General features: G+C 43.0%; 1 protein-coding gene across 5 annotated transcripts in view; it reads left to right on the top strand.

The window, feature by feature from the left end:
• The window catches only part of gria1a (glutamate receptor, ionotropic, AMPA 1a), a 243,974-nt gene that overhangs the window by 172,189 nt on the left and 47,987 nt on the right, over window positions 1–23,798 (top strand). The window contains exons 12-13 of one of the 5 annotated variants that reach the window (XM_038796183.1): window positions 9,650–9,795; window positions 16,622–16,701. The exons of the other annotated variants lie outside the window; for them this stretch is intronic. Coding sequence (XP_038652111.1) covers window positions 9,650–9,795; window positions 16,622–16,677 — 202 coding nt within the window. The 3' untranslated portion in view covers window positions 16,678–16,701. The remainder of the gene's footprint in view (window positions 1–9,649; window positions 9,796–16,621; window positions 16,702–23,798) is intronic. 5 annotated transcript variants of the gene reach the window in all.

The following is a 23,798-nucleotide window of genomic DNA, read 5'->3' as shown; positions in this document are numbered from 1 at the left end:
TCAATTATTGTCACAAGTAGGCTTCAAATGAAGTTACTGTGAAAAGCTCCTAGTCGCCACATTCTGGCTCCTATACTGAAAAGTCATTGCTTAATGTACCAAGGTGTATACTAAAATGTATGATCCATTGTTTTATGTAGCGAGACGTACTCCAAAACCAATTACTTACTGCATAATGAGCCCAGGAGTGTATCAAAGAATATTGTTCGCTGCTCAATGTACTAAGAAATATACTGAAGCCTATTATTCACTGTTTCATGTCATGAGGAGTACACAAAAGCCTATTATTTGTGGGGTTATCTACTGAAAAGTACACCAAAGCCTATTAATCATTGCATAACATATTGAGGAGCACGGTAATATATTCAATCATTTATGTAGCAATGACCATACTGAAGCCTACCTGTCTCCATTTTGTGTTCCAAGGACTACTCTAAAGTCTTATCTTTTTACAAACTGGAATATGTTACAAATTTAAATTCAATATATTCTGAATTCAGGAACATTTAGCCTACCTTTACTGTTGGTCACTTGTGAATACAACCCAAAACCCGTTGAAAAACCTTGTCTAATGTTAAATACTGAGTCCAATAGTAACGAGAACTGTGAGGGAAAATGGTAAAAACTTTGAAGACAGAGTCCTAGAGGGCATGAAACTGTTAAGGTGGAAATGGTGAAGTGGAGAAATGGTGAAGGGGTGGGAGAAGTTCATCCAGAAGGTTTAGTTTGATGTTTATGAGCCAACAATTTTATGTACCTAGAAGGATACTAAAGCATATTATTCTCTTAGATATACTGAGGAGTATTCTAAGATCTATGTTTACTGTTCAATGCAATAAGGAGCATACTAAGCCCGAAAAGTCACTACTTAACCGGGTGTCAGCAGTCACAGAAAAGGTATACTAAAGTCTAATTATTCAGTTTGATGTGCCAAGGGGTAAACAATGTTTCATGTACCGAGGAGTATATTATAGTTTGTTGTTTGCAGTTTTAAATACTGAGCTGAATAGTCAAACCTGCTTTTCAGAATCTATGTAGTGAGGAGTACATTAAATTCTTATTTCATGGTTTCACGCATACTAATGCTTATGGTTCACTGTATTGCAGACTCAGGGACATATTAATTCAATGTTTTATGAACTTCAGAATATACTCAAGCCTATCCTTACTCAAGCCAATCTTAGTGTATATTGCTGGGTCATTTGTGAATCCAGTCCAAAGAGGGTGGAAAACTACATCTAACACTAAATACTGGCATGAGACCAATAGCAAGAAATGTAAGGGAAAGTTTTAAAAACTGAAGAGTTCAAGAAGGTACAAAACTATTCGGGTATAAACAGATCGAGGTCCCTGTAGTCTTCTGGTAAATCCATCTTGGATTTTTTTATATGCCAATGGATGACAATTATATGCAGACTATTTTAAGTACCGATACCAATTAGTATACTCATGTTGATTATTGATTAGTATCAACTGAGAAGTGTATTTAAGCCAATTATTATTGCTATATACTGACCAAGCCAATTATTCACTTTTGTTCATAAGGAGGCTTATTCTAAAGCATGTTATTTACTCTTTTGTGTGCCAAGAAGCACATAGATCCTGTTACTGACTGCTTTATGTACAGATTAGTACACAAAAGCCTATTACGTATCTAGCTATATCATTCACTATTTGATTTACCAAGGGGTATACTGAAGCCTCTTATTCATGGATTTGTTCACCTGTAAGTATACTAAAGCTTGTCAACCAGTATTTCACATACCAATGAGTATATTAAAGACAATCGGCAGGACCCTCCGGTCTGCCAGCCCCGGGTTTCTCGGCCGCGTGCTGTTCGCTGGCGGTGGGATTCTGTCTTCCCGCTGCTCGTCAAAGGGAATTCCCATTGTAAACATCCCACGCTGCCGGGAAATCCGGGTGTGCACTGCCAGAGGGAAAAATGAATCGCAACCCCCGGAGAATTTCGGCCTAACTTTCACCAACTTATGTAGTCAGGGATATAATCTTACATTGCTGAATTGTATTCAGGGAATTAATAGCACCTATTTTATATGTCCTGAGGAGTGATGTAAAGCCCTTTTTTCCATTATATGTATCAATAAATACGTACAAGTGTACTTTACATTGCATTACACACAGAGGAATATATCAAAGATTTTAATTTAATGTGAAAGGTGTCAAGGTGTAAAATGGAGCTGATTATTTACTGTTCTCTGCATAATGAAATATACCAAAGCCTATCATGAATTGCTTTATATATCCGGGAATATACAAAAGTCTATCCTTCACCATTTTCATTACCAGCAAATATTCCAAATCTTGTTGTTGATTTTTTTAAATGTTCTAAGTTGTACACTGCAAACTATTACTCACTTGTTAGTGTACCGGGGAGTATACTAAAGATTAATCATTGCTTAATGTATACAAAAGCTAATTATTTACAAATTTATGTACCAAGGAGTATATTAACGTTTATTTTTCACTATTTACGTAGCAAGCAGTGTACTGAAGCCGATCTTTCGCCCTTTCATGTGCCAAGAAGTATATCTATCTCTTACCATGTTACGTTCAAAGGAATATATTACATATTTTAATTCAATGTTTTAAGAATTCAGGACAACCTGTCTTACGCTGTTTCTTGGACCTTGGTGTAAACTGCTGGGTCTCTTGTGAATGCAACTCAAAAGTCAGTGGTAAACTCTTAAGACCAAGACCGATTGTCAATGAAAACTGTAAGGGAAAGTTGACGAAACTTTGAAGAGAGTTCAAGAGGTCATGAGATCACTAAGAGGTAAATGGGTGGGATCCATGCTGCCTGTTTGAAGGATTCAACTCAGCTGCTTTATATGGATATTATATATGTTTTTGTATCAACTATTTTATACATCAGTTTACCAAAGCTGAATTTCCACTGTTATATGCTGAGGCGTATATTAAAGCAGATTATTGACTATTGTGTACTGAGGAGTATACTAGTGCCAATTATGCACTGCTGTAAGTGTCTGGGAACAGACTGAGCCTGACATGAATTCTTTAATGTACCAATTAGAATATCAATAACATACCAAATCATACATTATTCTTAATTTTGAAGAATAAATTATATTCTCTGCTGTCTGTGTTGCAATGGATATACTAAAGCCTATCATTCAATTTTTGATTTACCAAAGAGTGTACCAAAGTCTATTATTCAGTTTTGTACACTACCCCAGTCAGTGTACAAAAACTTATCCTTCACTGCTTCACGTACCAAGGAGTATGCTAAAATCTGTGTTCTACCATAATATGCACTAAACAAAATATTGAAGGTTTTGATTAAATCTTTCATGAATTCAACTATTATCTTTCACTGTTTTATGTACATTTGTGTACATGCAAGACATGGTTTAAGCAGCAATAAATGTACTAAATGTACAATAAATGCATTGCCTAATTAACCAAAGAATACAGTAAATCCTACTATTTACTTAATGAGTATACTAAAGCCAATAATTACTGTTTAATGCACCAAAGAGAACAGTACAGCATTCTACTCCATTGTTTTTGTACGAATGTGTTCACTAAAGTTTACTATTTATTGTTTTATGGACAAAAGAATACAATAATGAGGATCATTATTTATGTACTCTGAAAAAAACTAAAGTATATTTATCACATTTTATGTACTGCAAAATATACTCAAGTCTGTAACCTAAATTGTACTCATGTACAATGGAATATACTGAACTCCATTTCTTGCTGCTTTATTTGTCAGTCACAAAATATGTTAAAATCTATCATTTACTGTTTATTTATAATGGAATATACTAAAATCCATTATTCACTGTTTTATATATTCTGTAATAGACAGACCTCTATTTTATAATGTTATGTACCACAGGATATACTAAAGTCAATTATTCACTGTTTTATGTCCCCTGAAATAAACCCAGATCTATTTTTACTGTTTTATATGCTTCAGAATATACCAAACACTATTTAATTGTCTTATGTACCACAGAATATACCAAAATCCATTATTTGCTGTTCTGTACATCATGAAATATTTAATTGTTTTATGTATGTGGAATATACCATGAACTATTATTTACTATTTTATGTACCCGTATAATATATTAAAGTCTATTGTACACCATTTTATGTACACTGGAATATACCAAGATCAATTGTTTACAGTTGTATGTACCGCAGAATTTACCAAAGCTGAATTCACTGTTTATATACCATAAAATTATTAAAGTTTATTATTCACTGTTTACTGTACCAAAGAATGTATCATTATTTACTGTTTTATGTTGCAATAAATATAGTAAATATTTAATTTCCTTGTTTTCTACTGAGGAATATATTAAAATTATCATTTAAGGTTTTACCGATTGAGGATTAAGGCTTTACCTATTGAGGACCACACTAACAACAACTTGCATTTATATTGTGCCTTCAACATATTAATATGCCCAAGGTTACTTCACAAGAGCATTATCATCCAAAAGTTAACATATTGGCGATTTTAGGATTTTTGTTGGATAAAAGAAGTAGGTTTGAAGTCGCAACTAAAAGGAGGAGGGAGAGAGATGTAGAGAAGTAAAAAGGTTCAGGGAGGTTTAAGCCTTGAGCCCACGCAGCTAAGGTACGGCCACCAATTGTGGAGTAATGGAGTGATCCCAAACAGTTGTAGTGCTACAGAAGGTAAGAGAGATAGGATGAGTGTTTTAAAATTGAAATGTGGCCAGGCCAGAAACCAATTTAGGTTAGCAGCACAAAGCCTTTTTCATCAGAGTTTTATGTTATTTAGGCATAAACTAGTGTGCATCATTCACTGTGCTGTTTACAAAGAAATATAGTCAATATGTTTTTTAAGTAGTGAGAGTCCTCCCATTCATTCTGTTTTGTGTTACAAAGAGCTATCTTTCACTGCATTATGTATGGAGTGCCAGATGATTCGCTGTAGTTGAGATGGCAACAAAGATTTATTATTCCTGTGACAATAACCTCTGCATAGTCCAGGCCCAAAGGGTTTGAAATATAAATGTTAATGTACATTGATGAGCTTCAACATGGTCCTTACACAAATTCTAAGGCACTCTTGTCTGGTTCCCAACATGCTCCCCTCCCTAGACTTGGAATCATCCAAAGCACTGCACTCCTTGTCCTAACTTGCACCAAATCCAGTACACCCATCACCCCCGTGCTCCCTGATCTGCCCCAGCATCTGATTTAGCAATGCCTCCATTATTAAATTCTGATATTTTATGGGGGTAGCACAGTGGTTAGCACAGTTGCCTCACAGCTCCAGGGTCCCAGGTTCGATTCCTGGCTTGAGTCACTGTCTGTGAAGGTCAGGTGGATTAGCCATGCTAAATTGTCCTTAGCGTCCAAAAAAGATTAGTTGGGGTTATGGGTTACAGGGTGGAGATGTAGGGATAGGGTTGAGGTGTGGGCTGAGGTAGGGTGCTCTTTCCAAGGGCCGGTACAGACTCGATCGGCCATCTTCTGCACTGGAAATTATATAATTCTATGATATTGGGCACGATTTAACAAAATAAAAACACAGTCCTGTTTTGGGCACGAATAACGGGGAACAACCCCGCCCCCATTAAATGGGACTTTGTTTTTTTTGGCCTTGGTCAGGAACCCCCGCCCCCCGCTCAGGCTGCACTTACCCTACTGACTGCACTGATGTGCTCAGCTGGTCAGAACAGAAGAGATTGGGAAAGCATTCTCTGAACCCCTCAGCTACTTTACCTCGGCCTTCGAACCCCCCCACCCCCAACCTACCTCTTGTGGGTCCTCGAGCTCCCCCTCACCCCACCTCTTAAGAGCAGGGCCCCCTGGGGCCCAATTGCCGGCATGGGCAACCTGGCACCAGGGCACCTTGGCAATGCCAGTCTGGCACCCTGGCAGTGCCCCTACCAGCCAAGAAGTGCCACCCAGGCACCCTGGCAGTGCCTGGGGGGCACTGCCAGGGTGTCAGTGTTCGGCTGGCAGTGCCAAGGTGCCCGGGTGGCAGGATGAGTGTCATGGTACCACTCTGCTTACAGCCGACAGCCCGGGGGTCTCCAATGGCCTGGGAGACCTTCCCAGGTGCAGTTATGCCTGGTCCACATTGTGTGGACCAATACTAAACAGCGACCTGGCGAAGTCTCCCAGGTGAGGTAATGAGTTCCCGGGCCTCGGGATAATCGGGTATGGACATATTTAAATATGTTAATCTGGATCTCGCCCAGCTAGGGTGAGATCAGATCGCAATGTCTCGCAAGATCTAATGAAATCTCGCAAGGCGTTCTGAGTATCACAAAGTGGCCTCTCGTGAGATTTAACAGCCTCGTCATGTCACTGAGTCGGGCGTGGTGAGGCCGTTCGATCGTGTCCCATGTTTTCAATCCCCCCTTCCCCACCATCGCCTGACACCTCACCATCTCTTTGATCTTCTCCAGCTCCCTACCCTGAGAGATATCTTGTATTCCGCTAATTCTGACCCGCTTTTAATCATTCCACCATCATTCATTCGGTGACCCTACGTTCCGAAATTGCCTCGCCATCTCCCTACTTCTTTCTGTCTTTGCGACGTTCCTTAAAACCTACCTCTTTGACCAAGCTTTTAGTCACCACCCTAATAATTCTTTTTATGGCTCAGTGTCATATTTTGTTCTATAATTTATAATTTATCAGTGAAGAGCCTCGGGGTATTTTATCACCTTAAAAGATGCCATATAAATCTAAGTTGTTGTCGTATTATATTAAATTTCCAAGCTGATCCAACATGCATCATTCATGGTGTACCATTAAACGCGAGCACTCTTAAACATGTGGAGGGGCCATCTACTGTCCCCATGTTATTTGATCGCATTATGTTGCGTGAATGAATAGCACGGAGTGTTCCACCAAGCGGCCACCACACTTGAGGTACTTACACAATGTACTCACTTTTTTGACTGGCCTTCGTATGTTTATTGTCTAAGCAAATCTTTGCCAAGCTTTATAAGTCTGACCGCTTTGACAGTAACTCAATCAGTTACTGCGGGAGATTGTTATCAGAGCAACTGCGGCCTTTGAGGGGGATTCTCCGGCTGTTTGCCAGCGGCGGGATTCTCTGGTCCTGCCGGCAGCATGCTCTTGCCCGTGCGTTTCCCGGTGGCGTGGGGTGCTGTCAATGGGAAATCCTATTGACGAGTGGGGGATGTGGAGAATCCCGCCACTAGCGAACAGCACAGCTAAATTCTTTGTCTTCACTAGCAGCGAACGCACGCCTGGGGTCCAGCCATTTATCTGAATGCTTAATATACACAAAGCAAAATGATTCCTTTTAGCCCCAACTGTCCCGTGGATAAAAATCTGGAGCAAAGCAAGATGAGATACTTGACCATGTAAACCCATTTAACATAAACTAACAGTGAGAATCTACTAAAGTCCATTGACTAGTTGTTAACTAAGGAATATATTGCAACCTATTACTCACTGTTTATATATCAAGGAGCCTCTTGGGCAGCACGGTAGCACATGTGGCTCGCACTGTGGCTTCGCAGCGCCAGGGTCCCAGGTTCGATTCCCCGCTGGGTCACTGTCTGTGCAGAGGCTGCACGTTCTCCCCGTGTCTGCGTGGGTTTCCTCCGGTTTCCTCCCACAGTCCAAAGACGTGCAGGTTAGGTGGATTGGTCATGCTAAATTGCCCTTAAACAAAAAAATTAAGGAGCCTCTTGAGGGATATTTGCACCACACAAGTACCAGGCAAGAACCATCTCCAACAAATGAGAATCTAATCACCCCCACTTGACTTTCAATAACGTTACAATAGCTGAATTTCACCCCCTAAATCCCCATCAACTTCTTGCGGGTTATCTTTGACCAGAAGCTTAACTGGACCAACCATATAAATTCAGTGCCCATGACAACAGGTCATTGGCTGGAAATTCTGAAGTGAGTAACTCATCGCTAACTCCCTCAAACCTTCCTCTATCTGCATGGAACACGTGAGGAGAATAAAGCAATAATTTACTTTTGCCTGGATGAGCACAGTTCCAACAACACTGAAGAAGCTCAACACCATCCAGAACCAAGCCTACTCGATTGGCACCAAGCCCACCATCTTAAACATTCATCCCCTCCTCCTTCACCACCAGTGGCAGCAGTGCATATCATCGACAGGATGCACTGCGACAATTTGTCATGCCTCCTTTGACAGCAGCTTCCAAACCCACCACCGATAGCAGAAGGCCCATGGGGACAACAACATATCCACGTTCCCACTCCAAGCCACACATCATCTTGACTGGGAAATATATCGCCGTTCCATCACTGTCAAAATTCCGTCAAATTCGCTGGGTTAAAATCCGGGAAACCCCTCCCTAACAGCACGGTGGGTGTACCTACCTCATGGACTCCAGCAGTTCTAGAAGGCGGCTCACCACCACCTTCTCAAGGGCAATTAGGACAGGGCAGTAAATGCTGACCTTGTTAGCGATGCCCACATCTCATGAATCAATCTTTTAAAAAAGTACATTAAGCCTATGATTCATTGTCTTATGTATCAAGGACTAAGCTAAACTTTATCAATGACTTTTTAATCTATCGAGTAGTATTTTATCATTCACTGGGCGAGATCTTCCGGCTGTTCATGCCAGCCAGACCGGAGTAAATGTGCCGCGGGTTTCTCAGTAGTGTGGGTTGGATTTAACGGGAAATCCCATTGTCAGCGCTGGGAGCAGAAGATCCTGCCACCCCTGCCCACCACGGAGAAACACAGTGCAGGAAGGCCAGGGAATCTCACCTACTGTTTGATGTACTGTTGAATGGTAATAGACTGAGGAATATCTGGAATCTATCATTTGTTGATTTATATAACAAGGTATGTAATCGAGTCTCGCAGTGGCTCTTTTACTTAATAAGAAATTTACTCAAGCATGTGTCACTATTTCATGTATCAATGACCATTCTTAAGACAAATTAAATTAAATTAAATTAAATCTTTTCAATACAGAGGAAAATCCTAAAATACATCATTCACGCTTATACCTGCCAAGAAATATATCCATTTTTTATCAACCAGTGTTTTCAGCATTGAGGAATGTGCTGACGTTCAGCCTGCAATTTAATGTTTTATATACCGAAGAGTATTCTTAAGTCTATCATCCTGCAATCAAACATGGAAAATATAAGTTTGTAACATTCATTATTTTATCAACTGAAGAGTATACTGAAGCCTATCAATGAATTATTATCAACTGAAGAATATGATGAGGACCATGATTTCCTGTTCTTTGTACAAGGCATGTACCAAAGAATATCATTCATTGTTGAAGTGTATCTTTCACAACTTTATGTATTCCATCATTAGCATTTTTTGTACCGAGATATGTGCTAAGGTCAATTATTTGCTGTATTCTGAATTGAGTGGTATTTTGTAGCCAATCATTCCTGCGTGACAACATTGATTGCACTTCAAAATAACATCATTGGTTGAAAAACACTTTGGAACTTGCTGAGGTCGTGACAGGCACTATATAAATGCAAGTCTTTCCTTTTTTTTATTATTAACTGCTTTTTGAGTACCGAAGCTTTTGTGAAATTCTCTCACCCACTGTTTTATCTGCTGAGTGCTATACCAAAGCCTGTCATTCACTGTTTTGTATACTTTGCTCAAATTTAGCTTCCCAATCCCTGGAAACCTCCACCATCAGGACCATTTCCTGACCGGGCTGCACTGGAATGCGCTGGACCTCTCTCGAAAACACTGGATTACACTGGGATTCACTGGACTACGCTGGACTGCACAGGAGTTCACTGGATGGCACTGTAAGACTCAACTATCGTGTCTTTAACCTGTTGTTCAATTGTTTAGGGTTTTATGATAACTTTGTCGAACAAAGAGCTTAGATCCCTCCACTGCTGTTACCTGCTGAACCCATGAATATCCTATCGATCCTGTAGCTCCTATTAGTTTCTCAGCTTTATTTGGCTCCTGACTAGAGATTCACACTCCTGGGTTGAAGTCCATGTTTTCTGTCACCTCTGAATCTCATGGTGACCTCCAATCATGTCATTATCTTTCATTCTCCCCTTTTCCTTCCATCCGAACACTGCCATAATTCCTGTACACCTCTTTGTTCCTCATTCCCATTGAGATACCTCCAGCAGTGGATACTTCAAAAATCCAATCCATGGAGCATAAGACATGGCAGTAGACTGTTTGGCCCCCTGAGCTTGCTCCACCAGTCAGTAAGATTATGGCTGACCTGATTGTGGCATTCTCCACTTTCCTGCCTGCCCCCATAACCTTTGACACCTTTGCTGGTCAATAATCTGTTGAACTCAGCCTTCAATGTATTCAATGGCGCAGCCTCCACTGCTCTCTGATGTTGAGAATTCTAATGGTTAGCGACTCTCTCAGAGAAGCATTGTGAGTTTATCTACACCCCAGGGACTTGCAGCCATTCAAGAAGGCAACTCACGGCCACCTTCTCGAGGACAATTAGGGGTGGGAAATAAATGCTGGCCCAACCAGCGAACCCATGAACGAACAAAAAAAGACATTCCTGCTCATCTCCACCTCAAAAGGGAGACTCCTTCTCACAAAACGATGCCCCTAGTTCCAGATTCTATCATGAGATAAAGCATCTACCCTGTCAAGCCTTTCTGTTTCAGGAAGATCACCAGTCATCCTTCTAAACTCCAATGAGTATAATCCCACATCGACCTTTCCTTATGAGATAATCCTTTTATTCTAGGAATTAAATAAGTGAACCTTCTCTGAATTGCCCCTAAAGCAAGTATATCCCTCATGTAAGGCGACCAACACTAAGCAACAGTCTGAGTGTTCACCTAGCTTCCAACTCACTTGCGCTCTGCGTCTGTTTCCAAACCCAGGCATCAGTTTGATTAATGCTCAATGCTGACTCCACACCACCGACATCAACTTCATTCTACCACAGGGTCTCTGACTTCCTCCGATTGTCTCCTCTCTGTTCCTTACTTGCAACCAGCATAAGTCTATCCAAATCTTCCTGTGTCACTATCCCTCGAATAAAAAAGAAAAATACTGCAGATGCTGGAAATCTGAAACAGAAACTGAAAACGCTGGAAATACTCAGCGGGTCAGGCAGCATCTATGGAGAGAGACGCAAGTTCACATTTCTGGTTGTTTGATAATTCTAGAAAAAGGTTATCCGCTTAACGCTGTTTAAGAGCTAAAGACTAGATAAGAAATAGGAGCAGGAGTGAGTCACAGGAGTTGCCTGAATTTCCATTCAACACAAATTTGTCACTGAAATATCTTAGCTCATTTCCTCTCTACGTCAATAGATTTCTCACCGAGTGGTTTTGACCTCGATCTCATTTTTCTTCCTCTCCGCTTGGGCTCAATGCTGTTCTATCCTCTTGAGGCCGTGATTCTCCGAGTTCATCCCGCTACCCATTCCCAGCGAGGACGGAGAATTTGGTGCTCGGTCAAAACTCCATTCACTGCAATGGAACAGGAGAATCCCGCAGGAGTGAATTCCGACCTTACTCGCTCTCTCCATGTAAACTCCTCGACCCATTTTCACGGGCACCCCTCATCCTTTGCATCTCACATGGCCTTGTTACTCCAATTGTTACTCCTGTTGTATCAATCACAGATGAGGTCATCTCTGTTCAATTCTTGTATCACTCTCTACCAGGGACTGGTTTAGCACAGTGGGCTAAGCAGCTGGCTTGTAATGCGGAACAATGCCAGCAGCGCAGGTTAAATTCTAGTCCCAGCTCACCGAACAGGCGCCGGAATGTGGCGACTAGGAGCTTTTCACAGTAACTTCATTGAAGCCTATTTGTGACAATAAGTGATTATTATTATATTATTATTATCTACCCGCATTCCAAGGCAATCATATCTGCTTCTGTATCCGCCTCTGGAAAAACCCTACTCCGATTCATATACAACTGCACTTTGAAAACCCCAACAGTACCAGCTTTCTGCAGCTACTGATCTGCTGCAACAGAAACCTCACCCCCATCTTTGATGCCAAACTCCACATTAAAACTATCACACTTCCTCATCATAGCCAGTTCGCCCGGCCAGCTTCCTGGTTGTCTTCACTTGTCTCCACTTCCTTAATTTTATTTATTTATTTTTAAATAAATTTAGATTACCCAATTCATTTTTCCAATTAAGGGGTAATTTAGCGCGGCCAATCCACCTACCCTGCACATCTTTGGGTTGTGGGGGCGAAACCCACACAAATACGGGGAGAATGTGCAAACTCCACACGGACAGTGATGCAGAGCTGGGATGACTCCCTTAATTTTAAGGGGCACAGACCTGAATTTCTATAACTGGCATGCTCATTCGTCAGCAGATCTGACAGGCACACATAGAGAAGTATTGAGTTCTCCAAATATTCCTGACTTCTCTTCTGCATTAGAAACTGGTTTCTTAAACCCCCTTGTTGGAACTCCTCACTGGTAAATGCTGTTCCATTGTCTGAAACCAACACGTCCGGCAAAACTTTGCCTTAACTTTTCCACTGTTGCAAAAGATCCATGGACTTCATTTCAGAAATATCCAGCCATTTTGAGTATGCGTTCACTATAATTAGGAACTGTAACATAGAACATAGAACATACAGTGCAGAAGGAGGCCATTCAGCCCATCGGGTCTGCACCGACCCACTTAAGCCCTCACTTCCACTCTATCCCCGTAACCCAATAACCCCTCCTAAACTTTTCGGACACTAAGGGCAATTTAGCATGGCCAATCCACCTAACCTGCACGTCTTTGAACTGTGGGAGGAAACCGGAGCACCCGGAGGAAACCCGCGCAGACACAGGAAGAACGTGCAGACTCCGCACAGACCATGACCCAACGGGAAATGGAACCTGGGACCCTGGTGCTGTGAAGCCACAGTGCTAACCACTGTGCTACCATGCTGCCCCATGGTAACGTCTCTCCCTTGGCCCACATGGCCATTCCCAATGTTGCGACGAGGTTGCGGATGGTAGCTTTTGTTGCAACCGGCATTGGTCGCACTGCTTAACCGTGCTCTCTATGTCTGCATCTATCCCAGACCACCGAACGTAGCGGCGAGCCAATATTTTCATCTTGGATACACTTGGATGGGCGCGTCAAGTAACAACTTCCTGCCAAGCATGGGGACGGTCACCCTTGCTCCCATAGAGCAAGTTCATCTTTCCTTGTTTGAAAAGGTTTTAGCTGTTCAGATGTTCTGTCATTACGCCAGCCCATGAAGAATCTGGTGTTTACTTTGAATAATATTGGATCCCCTTGAGTCCAATTTGTGACCTGTTGCACAGGCACAGGTAATGTATCGGGGAATTCAAGGCCAAGATAATTTCTTGTGGCACTGCTGGAGTTGACGCATCTTCGGGCAACGGGAGACAGCTCAAGGTGCCTGAATTTGATATTTGTGTCCCTGGCTGGTGTTGGAAGGTGTATTCAAAGGCAGCCCACAATAAAGTCCAACATTGTCTCCTTGCAGACGCTATCGGAGGGATTGCCGTATCTTCTCACAGTCCTAGTAAGGGTTTATGACCAGTGATGACGGTACAATGCCTGCCTTAAACAGATTAGTGCATTTTCGTAAAACCATAAATAACAGCTGAACCCTCTTTCTGTATCTATGTGCCTTCTCTGCGTCAGTTAGGGTTCTTAAAGCTTAGCCAATGGGTCTTTCTGACCGCTCATTCATTTTATGTGAGCAGAACAGCTCCAATTCGATAAGGAGATGCATCACAAGTGAGTATGATTTATTTTGAAGGATCAGTGTGGACTAAAAGGCAGGTTAATTGTAGAGCTTGCTTCACTTGTCTGAAGGCTTCTTTTTCCAGGATCATCTTTGATGTTTTATTAATGATGAATATAAAGGTGCCAGCATCGTAGACCAGCTTGGAATGAACCTGCCATAGTCATTTACCATCCCAAGGAAAGAATGGGGTTTGGATATTCTTCGGGGCTGGTACTGCCTTAATAGCCCAAATCTTCTTTCCCATCAGATGCAACCTTTGTGTACCCACTCTAAAATCAAATAAGTCACCTCAATGCCTGCACATTTCATTCTTTTTATCTTACTCCCACTTTCTGGAACCTTTTTAAAACCTCCCCCAGGTTAGTTAGGTGCTCCTCTCTGTGGCTCCTGTGATGAACATCATCCAAATTTAGGCATATCATCTGAGACAAATTTTGTAATAGGCTCTCCACAGCGTATTGAGAAATGGCAAGAGCAGAGGATACTCCAAATGGCAATCTAGTGTATGATGCAGGTCCTTATGTATGTTAATAGTGACAAACTCACTGGAAGTGTCAATCAGCTCCAGCTGCTGATACATATGACTCATATCTAACTTGGTGTATGTTAAAGCCCCAGCCAACTTTGTGTATGAGGCTTCATTTTAGGTATAGGGTACCTGTCAGGCAACATTTCTTCGAAGGCTTCTTCTTGCCCTAACCCTGAACTCATACCTTAAGTTTTTTTCCTATCTTCCCTCATACCCTTCCCAATCTCATCTTGTCCATGAGATCAGAGACTTCCCTGGCCGTTCCCAGTGGTGGGATTATCCAGTCCTGCCAACGGCGGGCCCCTGCCATGGGTTCCCCAGTGGCAGAGGGTGCGAACAATGGGAAATCACATTGACAGCGGCAGCACTGTAAGATGCCTCTGCCACCGTAAAACATGCCACAGGGATAGTGGGGGGGGCGGGGGTGGATGGAAAATCGCACTACAAGTTTACACTCCATCAACCCTATTTCCACCAAACTGTTGACCATCCAACCTTCTTTCTGACAACCCTGATAGCTGATATTGTCACTTGTTCTCTCTCCTCAGGTACTGTCACCATGGGTGGAATTTTATGTCCTGCTGAACTTAATGAACTTTTGAACGGCTCGCTGCATTTTAGGGCTGTTTGCAACATAGGTGTCATATTTGACCTTGAGTGGAGCTTCCAAATTCATAATCTCTTCAGCACCAAGCATGAATTTTGACAACTTCTGGAACATCTTCCCTTTCCTTTCTCTCAATACCTCAGCTCATCTGCTCCATGTCTTTGCTACTTACATACCCAACTATTCCGATGTACTGCTGGCTATGCCCACCTCCAACAACCAGCTCTTCTCCTCCTCCTCCTCCTCCTCCTCCTCCTCCTCCTCCTCCTCCTCCTCCTCCTCCTCCCCCCCCCTCCCGCACCAATCTTCTGCTTTCCATAAACTTGGAACTCATCCAAACTCGGCGAGCAACGTCCTAACTCATAACGAGCTGGTTGCTGTTTATGTGAAGAGTACACCAACATTTACCATTCACTGTTTTATGTGCTGTTTACTATTTTTCCACCCTATTTGAGTTTGAGGTGACCATATATCTGTTCCGTCACCAAAACACCTAGCATCATCCACCTGTGCCCCTCATATCTCTGCTCTTCTTCAGCTGAAACCTCCATCCCTGCCTTTGTCACCTCTATACTTGATTATTTCAATGCTCTCCTGCAGGCCTCCCATCTTCCGCCCACAGTCAAGTCAAACTCATCCACACCATGGCTGTCCATATCCTAATGCTTACTGAACCCCATTCTCCCGTCGCCCCTATTGTCACTGACTTACACTGGTTTCCAGCCTAGTATTGTGTTGATTTTTAAAACCCTAATCCTTGTTTTCAAATCCTTCCATGGTCTCGACAGTCCTCTGTATCGATTTTCGACCCTATATTTCTCCCATACATCTGCACTCTTCCAATTCTGGCCTCTTGGATATCCCTGGTTTTCATTGCTGCACCATTTCCCAACATTCCTTCAGCTAACATCTGGAATTCTCTTCCTAAACATCTCGATCTCTCTCTCCTCCTTCAAGATGCTACTTTAAGCTACCTCTTGACCTGCATCTAACCACTTGTCCTGATATCTAATTCTCTGACTCTGTCAAATCTTATCTGATCAGTTCTCCTGCGAATCACCTTGAAATACCATTAAACACCCAGCATAAATGAAAGTTGTTGTTTTATGTACCAAGAATTATACTAAAACATGTCATTCAATGTCTTATGCACCGAGTATATTCAAACCGTTCATTCAATGTTTTTTATACTAAAGGGTATATTGAAGCTCATCATTCGCTGATTTTTGTATAGAGGAGTAAAGTCCAGGTTTTTCATGGCGGCTCCGCCTTCTCAACCTTGCTCCTCGCCCGAGGTGATCCTCAGGTTAAATCACCACCAATCAGCTCTCAAAGGGGAAAGCAGCCTAAGGTCCTCTGAGACTGTGGAGACATTTACATTGATGTATGTAGCAAATAGGATAGCAAACCTCATCAGTCATTGTTTTATGTATTGAGGCTATGGGCGGGATTTTCCAGCACATTCCACCGGCAAGACCTTCCAATCCGTCAAAAGTGACCCCCCCCCAACTCCACATGGCAGATTCCCCGGCAGCAGGATAGACGATCTGCGCAAAACACCATAGACATTGGTGAGACCAGAAGATCCCACCAGTCGCCAATGGCGAGGCGCGGCCGGAAAACACGCCACAGCAGGGGCAGAAAATCCCACCCCGTGACCTGATGTTTTGCGTTTGCCGGAAGATGTTAAAGCCAGTGTTTTATAAATTGGATGGTGTACTAAAGCTTATGATTTCTACATTACAGTGAGACTGCAATGCAAAAGGACTTCCTTGGCTGTAAAGAGAATTGGGACTCCCTGAGGTCATGGAAGGCGTCGTGTAAATGCAAGTCTTTCCTTTAATCATTCAATATTTTTATTAGACGGAGGAGTATGTTTGAACCGGAAAATTCTGGACACACTCAACGGGTTTGGCAAGCTTCTGAGGTGAGAGGAACTGTTTCAGGTCCAAGTTCAAAGATTTGCAGGTTAGTTGGGTTTGTGGGGATAGCATGGGGGAGTGAGCCTAGGTAGGGTGCTCCTTCAGGGATGCACACTCGATGGGCTGAATGGCCTCCTTCTGCACTGTAGGAATTTACGGTTCTATGGATGGCATTGACCTTATGGCCTTGTCTTTGCAGATTAAGAGGAGATTTGACAGAAGTGGTCAAAATTATGAAGGGTCTGGATCACGTATGTAGTGAAGAACTGTTCCCAGGGGGGGGGGGGGGGGGGGGGGGAGGGGGGGGGGGGGGGGAGGGGGGTCGAGAACCGGGGGACACAATTTAAGGTAAACAGCAAAAGAAGAGACGGTAACAGTGATGAAAAACATTTTAATGCAGCCAGTGACTGGAATGTCAAAAGCATTTCCTGAGAATGTGGTGGAGGCAGACTGAATTGTGACTTTCAAAAGGAAAGGGAATATTTTATTCCTGAAGGGAATAAAAGTGTAGGGCCCTGAGGTAAGGGCAGAGGACTAACAAGATTACTTTTACAGAGAGCCTGCACTGACTCAATTGGCCAACTAGCCTCTTTCTTGGGATGTAACCATTAATGATTTGATTCGCTTCACTGTCACTGGTGCTCAACACAGAAAACTGGTTTTGACAGGGTGGTTTCCTGAACTGTCTGCTCCTATCACCGTTCCCACTTCGTCTTCTGATGAAGTCACAGTAGCTGCGGGAGCCCAGCGCCTGGAGCCTGCAATCCAGGACATTTTCAAACTTCCTACGGTGATCCCAGACACGCCTCAGGTTCAGGAATCCTGCCTGAGGTTGAGTTTAAACCATCGGAGACACACTCTACCTACACAGATGAAGTGACCAGGAGTTCTGACATGCGACGAGACTAGCAAGCAAAGTGCCTGAGCGCTCAGCATTTTGCGTATTACAAAAATCCCTTGAAAACTAATTCATTGCTCTGTGTATTTATATATATATTGATCCTTAGTTTAGAATGTGTATCACCATCTTCCTATGTATCACCACCTTCTCCCCCGCACTAAATTCCCAATCTCAGATAATTCAAGCTGTTAATATGTCCAGTATTTTCTCCCATCTCTGCATGTATCAGATACAACTGCCATCATCCACTGTTTGCATTATTCAATGCAATATGTGCCAGAGGATATACAAAAGCCTGTTATTCACTGTGTTATTTACTGAAGAGTATACCAAAGCTAGTTACTTCTGCCTATCTGGAGGAGTATATTAAAGCTCACCAATCAGTGGTTGACAAGCCAAAGTGCAGACTACAGCTTGAGCATTTCAATGTGCTGAGGACAATACTAATATATTCCTCGCTATTTTGTGTACTGAGAGGTACACTGGAGAGGTACACCAGAGCCTATCATTAGGGTCTTCTATACTGAGATATATACTATAGCCTATAATTCATATTTGTAAGTGCCAACAAATATATTAAAGTGAACCTTTCAATATTCCATGCACCAAGGAAAATAGTAAAGAATGACATTTATGTTATACTGATCTGTGAACTAAAGTCTTTCACTCAATATTTTATGTTCTGATGGTGAGACTAAAGCTTATCATTCAATGCTTTTTGTACAGAGAATAGTTTAAAGCATATTAAGCAAATCTTAAGTACCAGAGAATACTACCCTTATTATTCAATGTTTTATGTAATAAGAGGTATGCTAAAATCCACCATTTAGTGTTGTATATACTGAGAAATACCCTGCTGCCAATTGCAATGTTTTATTTACTAAGACATATACTAAAGCCTACTTTGTACTCTTTTATATACTAGGAGGTATACTATAGCCCATCATTAACTGCTTAATGTACTATGGGGTATTTTAAGCGTTATATCATTCATGAGTTATGTTGTACACAAAATTCAAACATACAGGGGGCGATTCTCCGAGCCCCGCGCGGGCCGGAGAATCGGCGCAACCGCGCCGGCGCATGATTCTCCGAGCCCCGCGCCGGGCCGGAGAATCGGCGCAACCGCGCCCCGACGCCGGCTCACGATTCTCCGAGGTGCAGAAAATCGGCACCATTTGCGCCGTCGTGTTTGGCACGGCACCGGCCACGGGCCGCTGGAATCTTTATATAAAAGAGTGTGGGGGCACTCCGGGCCGGAGAATCGGCGGCCCCGCCGATACGACAGAGTCCTGCCGACGTCGTTCACCCCTGGTCGCTGCCGGTGGGAACTCTGCGGGAACGGTCGGGGTGGGGGGGTGGCCTGTGGGGGGGGGGGGGGGACACTCCTTCACGGTTTCTCTTCCCCCCCCCCCATCCCCGCCCCCTGGGCCTACTTTTTGGCGCAGCCAGCCCTTGAACACCGACCCCATGTTGGGCCGGGGCCGGCACGCGTAAGAAGTCTCCCGCGGATGCGGCGTGAACCGCTCCAGTGCCGTGCTGGCCCCCTGTGGGGGCCAGAATCCGTCGTGCTGGGGCCCGGTTCGCGCCGTCGTGAACCGCGATGGCGTTCACGATGGCGCAAACATTTGGGCCCAATATTGGAGAATCGCCCCCACACTCTTTTATATAATGCTTATGGGTTGCTGTTTTATAAGCTCAATGGTAAATGACTGTAAAATGCATATGGACGATCTAAGAAGCGCCATATAGATGCAAGTCATTGTATTTCTTATTCACTGTTTTATGTACAGACTGGGTTACTAAACACATGGTAATGGACATGGGATCCGGACATCCATCCCATTCTATCTTTCAATTAAATGGTGACTGCTCTGTATCTTAACTCCATCTACCCAATTTGGCTCCGTAACATATATGTACTCAACGCAAAAAAAAATCTATCAATCTCAATTTTGAAACCTTCAATTGAAACTCAGACTCAACAATGCACTGGGAGCAAAAGAATTCCAGATTTCCACAACCTTTTGTGTGAAGTGCTTCTTAACATTATCCTTGAACAGCTACGCTCTCATCTTCACGTTATTCCTCCTTATTCTGGACTTCCAATATAATTTCTCCGTGCCAACTTTATTTACTGCTTTAATCACCTTAAACACCTCAATTTAATCATCCCTTAATCTTGGATAATCAAGGGAATATAAGTAGAGTCCATGGAACCTGTTGCCATAATTGAACCCTTTTTATCTCCAGTATCAATGGACTGGTCAGGAGGGCAGGAAATTGACAAATGGAGCTCAATCCAGGGAAGTGTGAGGTGTTGCGTTTGTGAAGGGCAAACAAGGTCATACATGGTAGGCTACTGAGAAGTGTCGAGGAACAGAGGGACCTTAGTGTGCATGTCCATCGATCCCAGGGCAGATAGATAAGGCGGTAGAGAAGGTATGCAGGATATTTCCAATAATTAGAATGTAAGAGCAGGGAGGTTATGCTAGAACTATAGAAACACTGGTTAAGCCACAGCTAGATTACTGCCTCCCGTTCTAGTCACTGTGTTAAAGGAATGATGAAATCACACTAGTGCGGTGTATTGCTTTCACATGCACAATTTAGTCTGGAGCAATGGATAGTGAGGGTAGAGGCTACAATTCACTTCCATCACATGGCTAACCAGGAATCCTTCCCATTCATCCCACCTACCACTGGCATACGTGGGAAGTGTTTGCAGGTTGACACTCAACCTGTTCGGCCATGTGAAGAATGCACCTTCCCCGACCATCAAGTCCTTGGTTGGGACGCAAACCCAGTGTTTTCAGCTCAGATTACCCACTGCACCACAAGGTCTCCCTCACTCGCAAGAATACAGAGCAGGATTACAAGGATGTTGCCAGGAATGGAGATTTTGAGCTAGGAGGAGAGATTGGCGAGGCCTGGAGTTCCTCAGAGGAAGCACAGAGGACGTTTACCAGGAAGGTGCCAAGATTGAGGGAGTTCAGTTATGTGGAGAGATGGGTGGAGCTGGACTGTTCTCCTTGGATCAGAGAAGGTTAAGGGGAGACCAAATGGAGACATTCAAAATGGTGAGGGCATTTTGTTAGAATGAGGAGGGAGAAACTGTTCCTCTGCCAAGTGGGTTGATGGCCAGAGTTTGCAGATTTGAAATAATTGGCAAAAGAACGAGAGGGAAATGCAATTTTTTTCACACGCGGGATTGTTGTGACCTGGGATGCATTACCTTCGAAAGGGTGGAAACAGATTCCGTAAGAACTTTTGAGGATGTATTTGCAATTCACAGAGCTGTGTGGAAAGAACAGGAATGGAGATCATTGGAATGTTCTGTTCAAGAGCCAACACAGGTATGACGGGCCGGGTGGCCTCCTTCCCATCTGTAAGAATCTAGGAGTCCCACCTGAAGAATTTGTATTGCCTTTGAAACTATTGATTATCCTGACTTCAGGCGCATCCTTCTCTCATACCTTTCGTCTATTTTCATTCTTACTTTTATTTCTGCCTCAGAGCCATCCTTATTCATTTCACCTCCTTTCTCCAGCCCTATTTATTCTTCTGGTTCAAGTGGAGCCCATTCCAACGGTCCATTCATTTCTTGTTTTAATATTAGTGCCCCTGTTCCATCAACTGGACCCCCTGCATTCCACACCATTCCTTCAGCGACATGTCCATTACTCTGGCTGCCCCCCTGCTATTTAGCCAGCAGCTCTGGCAATAATCCCGCAATTATTATCCTCGAGGTCTTGCTTTTCAATTTTGTTCCTAGCTCCCCCGTTGTTCCCCGTGTCATTGTTTCAAACATGGACCATGCTGATGGGATGTTTCCCCATTCCTTTCCAAGTTGCTCACAATATCCTTTCCCCTGGCACTAGGTTGACAATATACCTTTCACGATTTCCAGTCGTGGCTGCAGAGGACACTCTCTATCCCACTAATTATTGAATACCCTATAATTACAACCTTTCTATTTGGTTCCTTCCTCAGGACAGCCTACTTCTGTCTCCCTGCTGCTTTACTCAGCGTGCTGGATGCCATCCCCTCAGTCTTCCTCCTCATCCACACAGGGGCAAATTACATTGTATGTTTTGGACTGAACTAGTGCCTGAAATTCCTCCTCTCTGACCCTGCTCTCATCCCATACTCGCTTCCTGTATTTCTGCTGACGATCACGCTCTCCCCTTCCCGTGCCTGTGCTTTCCTCTGATCTGTGACTGTACCGCGGAGAAAACAGTCCAGAAGTTCCTCTCCCTCGCTCTTGTCAGAGTGTCTCTAACTCGCACTCCAGCTCCATGAGGCAGAGTGACTCAAGGCTGAGACGTCGCTACCTGGAACAGTCTCACATTTCAAGTACTTCCACACACTGTAGTCCCAGAACACTATCTATGCTGTCTTTTCTCATTTGTATTTTTTCATTAGTTATCGATAATTTATTTCTCGATGCCATAGAAACATTTTTGGATTGTATTCAATCAACTTGGAGGAGAATGAAGATGGAACAGAAGAATGGGCTGACTGGATTGCTCTGCATGGACTCAATGAGTCAAATGACCTCCTTCTGTGGCATAATAATTGACTCTATGAATTGTTTAATCTTTGCACCGTCCATTACAGCATATCATTCAAAGCTTTCTAAACTGTCCAGTGTTTTGCAGCATACTATTTGGGTCGATCTATAAGCAGAGTGGTACACAAATCACACAATGTGCTTACATTACCTTACACCACATTGCCTTATTTGGTTTATTCCAAAGCCTATGAATCACTGTATTATGTACCAAGGATAAACTGTAGTCTGTTATTCACTGTATTATTTACTGAGGGATATAGTGAAGCCTGTCAACTGTACTATTTACCAAAGAATATACTGAAGCCTACATTCATTGTTTTGTGTGCTGAGGGACATCATGTAGCTTTATGTTATCTATTTCACGTGCTGGATTATATACTGAAGCCTATCATTCGTTATTTTATACTGGGAGACTTACTGAAATCTAACATTTTCTGCTTTACCAAAGAGTGACTGAAGCCTTTCAGTCATTGTTTTATGTACGAGGGATGTACCAAAGACAATTAATCATTGCTTATAGACAGGCAGGTAGACTGAAGCCATTTACTCCCTTATATACTGAGGGGTAGACCGATGCCTGTTGTTCACTGTTTGAAAGCTGAAAGGTATACTATAGTCTGTGATTCATTGTTTCATAGACAGAGGAATATACCAAACTCTAACATTGACTGGTTTTAAATCAAAGAATATACCAAAGTCTTTAATTAACTGTTTATATACAAGAGGGATATGTTGAAGCCTCGAGTTCACTATTTTATGTGAAGGGCAGCATAATAATGCCTATCATTCACCGTATAAGGCATTTACTAGAATAATCATTCAAAATTGAGTGGGATACTAAAGCTTTCCAATCAATGTTATTTATTTTGCGGATCATGGAAAAAGACTGATAGTCACTGCACTATGTACGTCGGTGAGTACTAAAGCTTATCATTCACTGCTTCAGACAATGAGATGTATACTAAAACCCTGGGTGCAAAATTGAGTTGTGCAGCGACATTTATTTCATGCACCAGAAGGGCGTGAATCAGTGATATCTTCATGTTCATTTGCTGCACCAATTGGTGCAAAGCCAGGATCCAAATTTGGTCAACACATGTAGAGGCAACATGTTCGCTAATCACTCCTGAAACATTGTGAAAGAGGATGTGGCCTGTGCTAAGGCTATTGAAGGGGACACTCTGCAAGCTGCAGCTGTGGTGCTCATGATTTACTTTTGCAAAGGTAGGGGTCTGCGATAGCATTGTGTGGAGCTACTTTGAGACATTTTCTGCCCCCAGTGAGGCAGGAAGTACCAGTGCCTTTCACAGGAAAAGGGACGGATGGTGTGAGGGAAAGGAGGTGAAGGGGAAGCAGGAGACCCACGGTCACACTATGTCCCACACTGAACATTAACCTAGTCTACCACCTGGTATCATTCCCGCCTGAGGGTGTGCCTCGGACTCTTCCCCCCACCCTCCCAAAGTGGAAATTCTCTATCAATTCACTCCGACTGGATACTCCAGTCCCTCTGCAATGACTGGA

The sequence above is a fragment of the Scyliorhinus canicula genome, chromosome 4 (genome assembly GCF_902713615.1).
Source record: "Scyliorhinus canicula chromosome 4, sScyCan1.1, whole genome shotgun sequence".
Classification (NCBI taxonomy): Eukaryota; Metazoa; Chordata; class Chondrichthyes; order Carcharhiniformes; family Scyliorhinidae; genus Scyliorhinus; species Scyliorhinus canicula.
The sequence above is the reverse complement of the archived record's forward strand: the minus strand, read 5'-3'. Positions and strand labels throughout refer to the sequence as shown.